This window comes from Dryobates pubescens, chromosome 1 (assembly GCF_014839835.1).
Source record: "Dryobates pubescens isolate bDryPub1 chromosome 1, bDryPub1.pri, whole genome shotgun sequence".
Lineage (NCBI taxonomy): Eukaryota > Metazoa > Chordata > Aves > Piciformes > Picidae > Dryobates > Dryobates pubescens.
Window position 1 is genome coordinate 50,806,323 of NC_071612.1, and position 13,544 is coordinate 50,819,866.

Sequence of the window (13,544 nt, forward strand, 5' to 3'; positions counted from 1 at the left end):
TTTGTATTAAATATTGTAATAGTTTCCAGTTACAACAGCAATTTTATGAAACATTTACTTTCTTTGAAGGCCAAATTTTCTCAGATTAAAATACAGCTTTTCCAACAGAGATTTCAAAATCTAAAAGTTCTCAGGAAAGGGCCCTGATGGGAAGAAGAAAAGAGAATAAAGATCACATTATAAAATGTATGCACACCAGGTAGAAATTAATGAGATAACTGGGCTTGTTCAGCCTTACGGGGAGAAGGCTTTGGGAGCACCTAATAGCAACTTTCCAGCACCTACACAGAGGTTCTCAAGAATATAAGAGTAAGGCTCTTCACAGCTGGCACTGGAAAAAGCATACAGGCTTTCACATACAGAAGCTCTTTAGGTCTGATATAGAAGCAACATACTTCAAAGTCTGAGGAAGAATTACTGAGAGTTTAATTAGTAAAACTCCATTTAGACACTTATGTGATAGAAATCAACTACTATCTGTCAGACATGGTCAGGACAACACATGAACAACTAGATAAATAAATGTTATCAAGATTATCACATACTATAGACTGTTTCTACCTATAAACCTTCTTTTGACTATTCTTTTCTGTGTTTGTAGATATTCCTTTAATACACATTTATACTCCAATATGTTATCTTATTTTAAAAGGCAATTAAATAAAGTGTTCCTTGTTCTAAATAGAAAGTTATCTCAGATATCTCTCTTGTTTAAATTGGCACTAGAAATAGTGTTATTCTCCACATGGATTAAGAAGCAGCAGCAATACAAGTCGTACATTGTCATGGTGTGATTACAGAAATCTAATGACGAGACATTAAAGTGACTAGATACACCTGGATGCAACTCTATATAACGGATAATTCTGTAGCTTTTAAGAGATCATTTTACCCATTTTTCCTCCCCTTTTTTCTGCCTCAGTAGTCTCATTAACATGTCTGTCTGCTTCTGTGTCCTCCCTTTCTTCCTTCACATTAGTGGCCTCTCCCATTATACCTATCACTGGTCTCTTTCTCTTTCTCAATTTACTCAGTCGTATTCTTCCTTACCTACCTTTCCTGGGATACTGTTCGCAGAAACACTCAAGGAGCCAAGAGCACTTAGAGAAAGTTATCCTCACTTACACATTCACAAAGGCCCATGGAAGCAAGAAAACACAGTTACATTGAGAATCTGCTCTATTCTGGTAGTTCTAAAGCAATCAGTGTGATTGGCATCTTCAGAACTCTACCAAACTCCAAGAAGTGTCCATGTACTTGGAGATTTTTTTTGTTATGATGTAAAACATCAGATAAATATTTTTTGTTGCAGTATGTTCTAGTGAGAATCTCACTGCATGAACCACCAATACCAAGTCCCATATTGCGATATAAAAAGCTTTGAGCAAAATGACAGTGGCATTTTTAACACCTTTTCTTCCTAATTTCTGTTTCAGGAGTGGTCACAGTTTATTAGCAGAAACATTGAAGATCGAAAGTGACAAAAAAGCTTTCATTCAATACAATAGCAGAATGTGTCAATCAAATGGTTGATATGAGAAGAATTAAAAAGGATGTAAGAGACACCATGAGACATTTCTCACCAGTACTTAGACAGATGTTTATATGCATACTATAAAATAAGAAATTCCATTAAAACTTCACAAGCCTAGCGAAAAGTGCACGTGTTTTAACACAAGTGTAAAGTTTATCAACTTTCAGCTACAGAACCAGTTAAGTGGTAAAAGACAATACTTCAGTTAAGATATTTTAAATAAAATACATTAACCCCTCTCACCTACAACAGTGCCAATATGAAAGCATGTTTGCAGTTTTAATTTTAGTCCACACTGGAAATAACAAAAAAGGCTGGCACATTAAGAAAAGATTATCCTTGAAACTGTCGTCTGCTATTAAAAATGTTACGTATGTTTCAGAACAACGGTTCAGTGATCAGTGCTGGCATATATGGCACAGACCTGGATGACAAAGCGCTTTCACAGTATTTTCATTTTCACTTTCATCTCACATTACTGTCTTGACAATGAATCACTATCTTTGAAGTATAACGACTTTTCTTGGGAAGTGGAATTCAAATTTCTGAAACTGAAAACGTTAAAATATGCTTTGGCATCCCTGCCTCAGACTCTTTATTATGTATTTCATTTTTCCATTAGAATCACATTTCCCACAGTTGGGTATAGGTTTGCCATTCACTCTATTTCTTTCCTGTTTACAATCCAGACATATGCATTACATGCTTCTGTTACCAATTATTTGATGTTGAAAACCTAGTAATCTGATAACATTTCTTAGGCACAGGTGACAGAAAGCTTCAGGTATTATTTGACAATCTATTTATCCATAATGGCACTGGTTTTAATTTAGGCAGAGGTGCCAGAAAATACAAGATTTTCTCTTAGAAGTTGTTTTCAAAGAAGAAGTTTCCAAAGAAGAAGTTCCAAAGAAGAAGTTAACCCTTTCCACTGCATATGCTAAATTTTTGTCAAAGTACTTTACTGAGCTTTCCACATAACAAATTTGGGAGGTGTCGAAAGTAAAATTCCACAAATATCTACCAAAAATTACTATTATGCCAAGTAGCATTAAAACTCACATTGGGTCTGATAAGTTCAAAAGCAAACATTTCCTTTCACTATTGAATTTTCCAGGAAAAAAAATGCATACACTGGTAAAAATGGAACCACGTTCTGTATTCACTGTGGCTAAAAAAGTTTACTGTCACACTCAATATAATGCACCTATAGTTTAGATTTCAGAGATCCACTGTAAAAGTTCTCACTACCCTCTCAACAGCAAATCAACTCAATTCTCTGAAACATTTTATTTTGGTATGACTTTTATCTTATGTAACATTTGAAAAGTAGACAAACTCAGAATAACCAATGAGCTAATGGGAATCTGTTCTACTTTTGTTCAAAGTAATATCATAGTATCAGTCAGGGTTGGAAGGGACCACAAGGATCATCTAGTTCCAACCCCCCTGGCATGGGCAGGGACACCTCACACTAGATCAGGCTGGCCAGAGCCTCATCCAGCCTGGTCTTATACACCTCTAGGGATGGTGCCCCAACCACCTCCCTGGACAACCAATTCCAGGGCCTCACCACTCTCATGGTGAAGAAATTCCTCCTCACATCCAGCCTGAATCTCCCCACCTCCAGCTTCATTCCATTACCCCTAGTCCTTATCACTACCTGATATATCCTAATTTATATCCTAATTTATGGAAGGAAGTACTTCAGTAAGAATAGAAACAAAAATATATTAGAAAAAAAACCCACATGTCTGTTTCATTCTCTTAACGTAGGATAAAAGCAAAATCATGTTTTAAAAATGTCATTATGACAGGTATAGTTTACACCAGATCATGTGAAATAACATTTGTGGATGAAGTGATTTAGACTTTAGAATATAATTTATGACTTAATCAGAAGCTTTTAAATTAAAGTAGCAGTAGCATTGTGTTTAAAATGTGTAAGGGAATAAAAGGCACAAACCTATCCAAGTGGTGTTAAATATGTCATTTTAGAATAGAATTAACCAGGTTGGAAAAGATCTTTGAGATCATTGAGTCCAACCTATCATCCAACACTATCTAATCAACTAAACCATGGCACCAAGCACCCCATCCAATCTCCTCTTAAACACCTCCAGTGGTGGTGATTCCACCACCTGCCTGGGCAGCCCATTCCAATAGCCAATCACTCTTTCTATAAAGAACTTCTTCATAACATCCAGCCTAAACGTCTCCTGGTGCAGCTTGAGACTGTGTCCTCTTGTTCTGGTGCTGCCCGCCCAGGAGAAGAGATCAACCCCCACCTGGCTACAACCTCTCTTCAGGTAGTTGCAGACAGCAATAAGGTCTCCCCTGAGCCTCCTCTTCTCCAGGCTAAACAATCCCAGCTCCCTCAGCCTCTCCTCATAGGGCTTGTACTCCAAACCCCCCACCAGCTTTGTTGCCCTTCTCTGGACACATTCCAGCAACTCAACATCTTTCTGGAATTGAGGGGCCCAGAACTGGGCACAGGACTCAAGGTGTGGCCTAACCAGTGCTCAGTACAGGGCGGAATGACTTTCCTGCTCCTGCTGGCCACACTAGTCCTGATACAGGCCAGGATGCCATTGGCCTTCTTGTCCACCTGGGCACACTGCTGGCTAATGTTCAGCCTACTATCAACCAGTACCCCCAGGTCCCTTTCTGCCTGGCCGCTCTCCAGCCACTCTGACCCCAGCCTGCCGCACTGCATGGGGTTGGTGTGGCCAATGTGTGGAACTTAGCACTTAGATGTGTTAAATCTCATGCTGTTGGACTCTGCCCATCTGTCCAGCCTGTCAAGGTCCCTCTGCAGAGCTCTCCTACCCTCTAACAGGTCAACACCTGGCCTCAGCTTAGTGTCATCTGCAAATTTACTGATGATGGACTCAGTCCCCACATCATCAATGAAGATATTGAACAGGATGGGGCCCAGCAGTGATCCCTGGGGGACACCACTAGTGACTGGCTGCCAGCTGGATGTGGCACCATTCACCATCACTCTATGGGCTCTGCCCTCCAGCCAGTTCCTAACCCAGTGCAGAGTGCTGGTGTCCAAGCCACGGGCTGACAGCTTGGCCAGCAGTTTGCTGTGGGAGATGATGTCAAAAGCCTTGCTGAAGTCCAGGTAAACTACATCCACAGCCTTCACCACATCCACCAGGTGGGTCACTTGATCATAGAAGGAGACCAGGTTGGTCAGGCAGGACCTGCCCTTCCTAAATACTTGCTGGCTGGGCATTTTCTTCCTTAATAATCCCTAATTTGCTGCAGGAACCAGTGTTCTGGTAGAACTATAAACACAAGCAGAAAAGAGTTAATAGTAAGTTAATAAATAATTGATATGAGTTAAGCTTTTCTAATGCTAACACCTACTCCCAGGCAATCTGTACCTATGAAAGCAGTTTATTTGCTTAGTTGTGATAATTACATTGATGGTAATTGGGTTTTGGTTTTGCTTTCTTGTTTGTTTTATTCATTTGATTTTATTAGCATGTACCTTAGTTCTCCTGCATGGAGTGGGATTTTGAACCAAAGTCAGTGAATCAAAGTATCTCATGCAAATGTCTGTTTCACCTATATTTGAATGACATAATTACACAGCTATAGACTAAATGTGTATTTCCACATCCACCAATTTTTAGGAAACCATATTCAGACACCAAGGAACACAATGGTAAAATGCCTTCCTCCAACATTCAACACAGAACTTGCAGAGTAAATTACTTTTATGGCAGGGAAGAATATTGTATTTTGGATTGTCTTAGAAATAATAGGATTTATATTTTGTCTACCTTCATTTACATCTTTCATGACACCAATGGCCACATAACAACTTATTACTAGCAGATTTTATAGCATTTGTTGAAAGTAGTATTCATTGATTGTACAACTCCTGTAAAGTTAACAGATCTAATATTGCATGACATTACAATGCCTGAAAACAGTAGATTGCATAGGTCTGGCTATTCCTGTGTAATCCCTGAAGAACAAGCCTTTAGAGGATACAACAATTAGGTAACTAAAACACTAGGAAACTGGACAGTTGGGAATAAATGTTTTGTTGTTAAAGCCAAACAAGCCTCAACCAAGCATAAACAAATTCCAACTTCTCAGGGCTTTGTAAATTGGCACCATTCACAACATTTTTCACAGACTACAAAAGGGAAATAGAGGTGACCAAGCTACTTTATATCACCAGATTAATTCATCATGATCAAACAACCTATTTATCCTCAGCTGCCTTCTTAGAAACATCTGAGCAGGCATTTTCATGACACTTAAAAAAAAAAATCATATTAAGAAATTTGAAATGGCAGTTATAATTAGTGTTACTGAAAGCAGCTGAGTAAAGATATTAACATTAGGATTATAAAATTTTCCTGCATGGAAGATTTCCTCTGAAATGTTTAAAGCTTAATAAACCTGTATGCAACCAAACTCAGTGTCTTGTGAAAGGGAGTGTCACACAGATTTTCAGTGCTACTAATTCTTCCTCTAGTATCTTCTGTCAAGTACTTGGCACTGTTGAATAAGCTTCTAGATAAATAGGAATACCTTAAGTTAATGCAATCAGACTCCCTACTGAAGTAACTATCATTTTACAAGATATATTTCTAATGAATATGTAGCAGTCACTAAAGAAATAGACTCAAAAGGAAAAAACAAAAGCAAGCAAACAAACAAAAAAACCAAACCCAAACAAGTTAAGCATAAATTCAGGAATAGATTATTCTGAGAGGAAGAAGGAAAAGGAAGGGAAAAGGAGTATCAGACAATAGCTAGACAATGTTTACAAGACCCGCTACCATTTGACAGAGGATAAAGAATACTACTTTCTGGTATTGGTAGAGATTTCTTTGGCACATTGAATTCCCAGCTTACCAACTGAATGTGCTCACTGTTGCTCTGTATTTCTGGAGAGCCACAGTTATCCAGACACAAGACAGCATGAGCAAGCTGGAACTGATCTGGACCTACTGAGCAGTCCAGCAGGTGAGAAGAAGTCCTGGGATGGCTCCCATATCACAAGGGCCAAGTCTGACTCTTGCTGTATCTCACAAACATACAAGAAGATTGGAAAAGGTCCTCCTGAATCCAAACCAACCCTCAGAATTCACAGCAGGACCACAGCTTTGCCTTATTTATGCATCCAGTTCCTTTTTCCTTTCCTAGGCAGCAAATCAATCATGATGAATCTACCCAAATTTTAACAGCAGTGTGAAAAATATTTCAATTCACAGAATGAATTAGAGATTTCATTTTACTCCTAAACCTCAGATTATGCAGTGTCTCTGGTGACTCTTGGATACAATTATTTAAACATTTAATTTTTTTTAAAATCACTTATCTACAAATGCTCATGTAATTATATTTAATGTTTCGTAGTTTTTAATACTGATTTATGTGAGAACTACATGCATTTTTTTTTTACTTCTCATAATACTTACGGGTTTTTCGAGCAGAGTCTTCCACAAAGAGAGAAGAAATATCTTCATCCACACCTGCTTCATTCTTTGCAATACAAGTATATGCTCCTGTATCTTCATAGCGCACATTGCTAATGTGAACCTCACTACCATTTGCTGAAAGCAGAGGAGAAATTCAAGATGCAGACATGCTACAGTGCTTTCAGATTATACACTCAGAAGGCTTTATCTGCTTACACTAATTAAATAATTTTCATTCCTGAGTTTGTAACTTGGAGACATGCCAACTAATCCAAAGGTATTAAACTGGCTAGTGGATTACATGCACTATTATTTATCTCACAGATACCTGGATTACCTCAGCTGATCACGAGCCTGAGAGCTAAATATCAGTCTGAGATTTTAGGTATGTTTAAATGACTAAACCAGTTTTTAAAATCAGGTAAATACATTTTTATTATGTTGGATTTGGTCACTTGACACTATCATTGGTTTCACACAACATAATCCAAGTTTGAGGAGAGGGACTGGGAGGGGGAACGAGGGGAGAGGGAGGTAGAGAAGAACAGGAGAATAGGAGTAGAATAGAATAGCAGATTGGAAGTGACCTGAAGTATCATCTAGTCCAACCTTCCAGGGTAAATAAATACACTTGTTTCTAGTAACTAGAAACACCTGGTTTTGTTTTGTGTGAATGCAGTGCAACAACAGAAAAAAAAAAAGCAAGCACATTGAAATTTTATACCTACACTGGTGTAGGAGACTATGGAAACAATTTCTGGAGCTCTATGTCAGCTCAAGTAGGAATGCCACCAAACAGTAAGTTTCACAGGCAAAGGTCTTTTAAATGTGATGTACATAATGGCATGACCAACAATTCATTGCAATTTAAGAATAGCACACCCTTTTACCTTGAAGAGTTAGTTGTTTGGATAACTTTGGAGTGATATCAATTCCATTCTTCAGCCAACCAATTTGTGGGTTGGGAATCCCTTCAGCATGGCACCGAAGACTAGCTGTCACACCTGGCTCTCTTGCCTGGCTCTCTGGATAGACTCGAATGACTGGTGGAACTGAAAGCAGGGAATAGTTACAGTTTATCAGAGAAGACTGTTATCTTGATTTTAAGAAAAATAATTATAAGAAATTCTAAAGACTCCTGCTGCTACACATAACAACACACGGATGCGGGATTAGTCATGTATTCGGTGACATTCAATGCTGAACTGCCACAGTAAATTTATGAAGCAGAATGAATGTTCTGTGAGAAAAACACTTTTCACTGCATGTGGTATCAGTGAAAAAAGGCCTGAATTCTAATTCAGTAGTTTGGGGGTGAGTAATAAGATTTTTGTTTTTCCTTAAATTTATTTAGTAAATATGAATAATGTACAACCAGTAAGTTATGATGTGATGTACAGAGATTGCAATTGTCCTGTGTCACAAACAAATTCTTTAAACCTTCATCTGTACCTTTCCCTTTTCTACAGCACTCCTACCAGCAATCCGTTTTAATGGTATAAAATAGGTCAGCACAGCATCACATAATGGTTGAAGCTGAAAGGAATCTCTGGAAATCATCTTGTCTGGTCTCCTTGCTTAAGCAGAACCACCTAGAACCAGTTGACCGGGACCATATCTCTGAAGAGGAAGAACTTAACCTCTCTGGGCAACCTGTTCCAGTGCCCAATCACATTCAAACAGGAGCTTCTGTGCTTGGGATACCCTATGCCTTCTTGACCACATGGACACATTGTTGCCTGATGCTCAACCTGGTGTCTATCAGGACCCCTAGGTCCTTTCCTGCCTAGCTGCTTTCTAAGTGGGTGGCCCCCAGCACACATTGGTGCATGGGGTTGTTCTCCAGGTACAGTACTTTGCACTTCTACTTGTTTAATTTCATGAGGTTCCTGACGGCCAATTTCTCCAGCCTGCCAAGTTCTCTTTGAACAGCAACATGACCCACAGGTCTATCAGCCAATCCCCCCAGTTTGGTGTCATCTGTAAATCTGCAGAAGGTACAAATCTGCCCCACCATCCAGATCAATAATAAAGGTATTAAACTGGACATTTATAAGACTAGTCTTCTAAATGTCACCATTAGCAAAACATAAGAATTGTTGGCATCACTTTTCCAAGGTTTAGAAACTTGCTGCAATATATGATTACCAACTAAACATCTGCTACACACCATACATAAGTACTGGCAGAGAGAGGGCATACGATACCACATGGATATATTCCTATCAGTTAATCAATGATTAAGCAAAGCAACTAATTCTTGATCTTATCTTTCATTATTTACAGAGACAACTTGCTTGAGGTTGTTTCTAACAATTAAAAAACCAAAACAAAACAACAAACTAATGAAGATTAGAGAATCATATTTCCTATTCTCCAAAGTTTTAATGAAGCTTTAAAAATAAGGAATACTCAGCTGGTGTCACAAAACACAGCTGGATAGAGGGTGAAGTATCATTTGATAATGAAAGAAAATAACAAGATCAAAAATAAATTGTGTCTATTTTGGCAAGAGATTAAATATTTTCAAATGCTATCCAACTGTTACAAGAAATGTCCCAGCATGCTGTCCTATTACACCACAGAAATACCCAGATTTCTACATCACAGGAAATACACAGATGTATGTACTGTATCTCAGAGAGGATGCATGAATCAGTGGGTTTCAGAGATATTTTAAACTCAGTTAGAGATGAGGGTCTTTTCAAATAATATACATGGAAAATTACACATAACCCCAACATGCAAACTGCAAAAATATAATAAAATAATATGGAGGAAGGTTAAAAATGTGCAAATTATGGCTGTTAGTTGCTTAGACTACCGGCTGAGAGCAAAAGCATTTAAAATTCAGGGATTTAAGGTTTCTGCTGTGTTTCTGGGAGGGATTTTGCTCTCATGGACATGGTCCCTAGTCTGTTTTCTTTCCTATAGAATCCGTGTTTTCCACATTGAGACCTTGCTTTCCCCACTGTGTTCCTCAGTCTGAGTTTTGCTTGACTGCATGCTCAGATGGCCTAAGCCATTCAGCACTTCAACTCCCAGTCTTGCGCTGTCTTACTTCCTAGCATCCAATTCCCATGTATGTCCTGTTCAGCATTTCTTGACAGATGTCTTTTTGGTGGCCTAATCATGCTACAGACTTGTCACTGCATCAAAGCCTTATACAGAGAGAGTGATTGCCCACTGGAATGGGCTGCCTGAGGAGGTGGTGGGGTCGCCGTCGCTGGGGGTGTTCAGGGCGAGGCTTGACAGGATGCTTGGTTGTATGGTTTAGTTGATTGGGTAGTGTTGGATGATAGGTTGGACATGATGATCTCGAAGGTCTCTTCCAACCTGGTTAATTCTATTCTATTCTATTCTAGTTTATTTCTCCATCTTGCTCAAGAAAAGTTGCACCTCCTTAAAGACAGATTTTCTGTTGTTTAATACTCTTAAGCATCTCAGCAACACAAACGCCTTTTACGACCAATGGCAAGACATTGCAACTCATTGCATTCTGAATACCTATGGCAGGATATTTCCTGGGTATTTTTGTGCTAGTGAATATTCTCATTGCATATAAAATCTTATGGGTGTTTAACTACCACACCTTAGCAGACTTCTGCTAAGTCTGTGTGAAGACAATTTTTTAACATTAGAGTTTTGGAGAATTTTCCTTGAGTAGGAAAAGGTATGAGCTTATCTTGAACAATAGGCAGATGATATTTTGGGGGTAATTTTATTCCTAGCAAAGTTCTAGAAAATATTGTAACTGATATCAAATACTTCCTAAAGAAACAACATAAAAGCCTGCATCAGATAGTATTGTTGCTAAATCAACTACTTCAGGCTTAGGAGATGCGAAAATGTGGGACTACTCAAGAAAAAACAGGCCTGAGTTTTCTTCTACTGCCCCCTATTTCTCTAGGAGATCCTGTTCCCTTTAGCAGTGTCTTCCCAGACTTAGAAGAACTAGCATGATACTGTATTATTTTTCTTCTCTTATCTTTCCCACATTTCTTTCCATTGAATGAATCCTACACCCCTTATCATTCCACCTTGTATAACCATTGGTTCCAAATATGATGAAAATGTCTTGGAACTAAGCTGAGGAAAATTCTTGTAACCTATGCGAAGACCTTGCCTTGTAAATCAAACTGAAAGCTCAAGGAGTAGGATACCACTTTCTTACCACAAAAAGTCTTTTCCAGTGCCCATTATCTGTATCATTAAGACTCCAAAGGAAGCTTATTATTCTTTACTACTCTACCAACCAATTTAAAACTAAAAAGAAATAAACAAACAAAAGCCCTAAAAATTTTAATCTTATGTATGTAATTGTATTTTTCTTTTAATATTTGAAAACTAGTCCACATAAATATAATAATATATTTTATACATAAATATATAAAATATATATGTTTTTCTAAAAAAAATAGAGATTTACAGAAATGGAAATCAAGAAAGAAACTGCAAACTAATTACACTGTTTTCATTAAACCTTCACACTATATCTTTGTGATCAGCAAAACCTCATTATCACAGTAACCTTTTGTCTGACTCTCCTGTTAGTACAAGTATCATTATATTAATTAGCCATCATCACAGCTACAAGTACTGACTGTCATGTCTATGCTTAGGAAGATTACTGTTTAGAAGTACAGATCTAGAGCGTGGAAAAGCTGTTCTTTTGACCTTTAATCTCAATAAGTTTAGCTCCATTTATCCACAATATGCCCAGCAAATGATCCTAATGTTCAAAAGAGACCTGTTTCTCCTTTTTCTTGCTTCCCAAAATTCAACATCCAAAATTGTGTTGGAAGATACCACTCCAGCGCTGACATGTGGGACAACAGCTATCTGAGCTGAGCAAACAAAGGCTAGTCAGTTTGTATGGACAGCTTTACATTTATATGATGAATGATATAGAGGAGCAATAGTATTGATTGTCTTTGGCACCATAAAGGTTTACAATGGTTTCCAGATCAAAAGTACAATTTCCTGACACACCTTCATCACCAGAAAAATCTCCTATTGTCCTACTTCACCTCTCCCAAATTATGTTTCATGGTTTCTAGTCTTCCAGAAACTTCAGCTTAAGTGGACTTTTGCCTCATTGCATGCTGAACTGAGCTAAACATGAAAAATTCTAGTATTTTAACTGCAACGCCCCTCTTCATGATTATTAACACTTTGGGATAGGTAGGGAATGTGTTGACAAGAATATAATTTTGTTAATATATTGGGGTAATCCAGAACACATAAAACAGAGGAGAAAGTTGGCCAAGGAAATTCTAATGTTCTCAACTCACCAATAATTCTGCTATGTTTGCAGGTATTAAAATATCATAAAGTCATAAATCACCTGGTTGGAAAAGAACTTATGATGATCAAGTCCAACCATAACCATGTCTGTACATGACTGTTAGAACCGTGTCCCTAAGAACCTCAGCCACACATCTTTTAAACAACTTCAGGTATGGTGACTCCACCACTTCCCTAGACAGCCTGTTCCACTGCCCTATGACCCTGTTGGTGAATAAATGTTTCCTAATATCTATTTTAAACCTCCCCTGGCACAAATTTAGTTCATTTCCCCTTGTCCTATCACTTGTTACCTGGGAGCACAGGCTGGCCCCCACCTCACTACAACTTTCTTTCAGGTAGCTGTAGAGAGCAATAAGGTCTCACCTTTTCAGTAAATACAAGTAAACTACATTTCAGCCTTCTCGCTAGTTTAGACAGCATTTGGTATTTCTCTCTTTAAATAACATAAAATAATCCCAGAATAAAAATTTGAAGAAGAACATGTTGATTTCATGGATTAGCTCAGACAGGATATTTAGAAAGTGTTGGTGGTTAGAAGGGAAGAAGTTTAGAAAAAAATAAAATATTTCAAAGAGATGGGTAGATAGACAGACAGACAGATGGATGGATATATATAGAGATTCCAAGCCAGTTTCCTCAAGAAACACAATGGCTGAGGCAACATGTTAATAAAAACTGCTAACAAGTCATAATAAAGTCAATAAAAACTGCATCAAAGTCATTTAAAGTGTGAGGCATATTAACAACAGAAAGTTGAAAGAAAACCAAAGGCTATTAAGAGAAAGATGGATCATATTAAAAGACAAAATTATCTTGGAAGTTGCATTTGGTGTGACTATCAATGAAATATATTCATATAAGAAAGTATTTCAGCGTTTTTGGATAAGAGATGTCAAAAAATAGGTTTGTGCAGTTACCTAGAGTAATTAAAAAGAGTAATGGCAACAGCAGTAGTCAAGTTAGAGCCTGCTAATGCAAAGTACATTTGCAGAGAAGATTGAATCCAAACATGATTCTGGACAGGAGTGAGTATCAATACACAATAACAAATACTTCTAGTTTACTGAAGAAAGGTAGACTTAAAAGAGTCACAGATAAGTAAGAATTTTAAAATAAGGTCACTGAAAAAACAACAACAAACAAACAAAATATCCAAATCCCAAAACATTAAACTCCAATGGGGATAAAGTACAGTAGGACCCTTTGACCATTCATCACTGGAGGAGAACGACTACTTAAAATAATGT

General features: G+C 37.8%; 1 protein-coding gene across 1 annotated transcript in view; it reads right to left on the reverse strand.

The window, feature by feature from the left end:
- FSTL5 (follistatin like 5) overlaps positions 1–13,544 on the reverse strand; it is a 246,145-nt gene that overhangs the window by 48,194 nt on the left and 184,407 nt on the right. Inside the window, exons 9-10 of the mRNA XM_009904567.2 lie at positions 7,878–8,039; positions 6,988–7,122 (exon numbers count right to left, since the gene is read on the reverse strand). Coding sequence (XP_009902869.1) covers positions 6,988–7,122; positions 7,878–8,039 — 297 coding nt within the window. The remainder of the gene's footprint in view (positions 1–6,987; positions 7,123–7,877; positions 8,040–13,544) is intronic.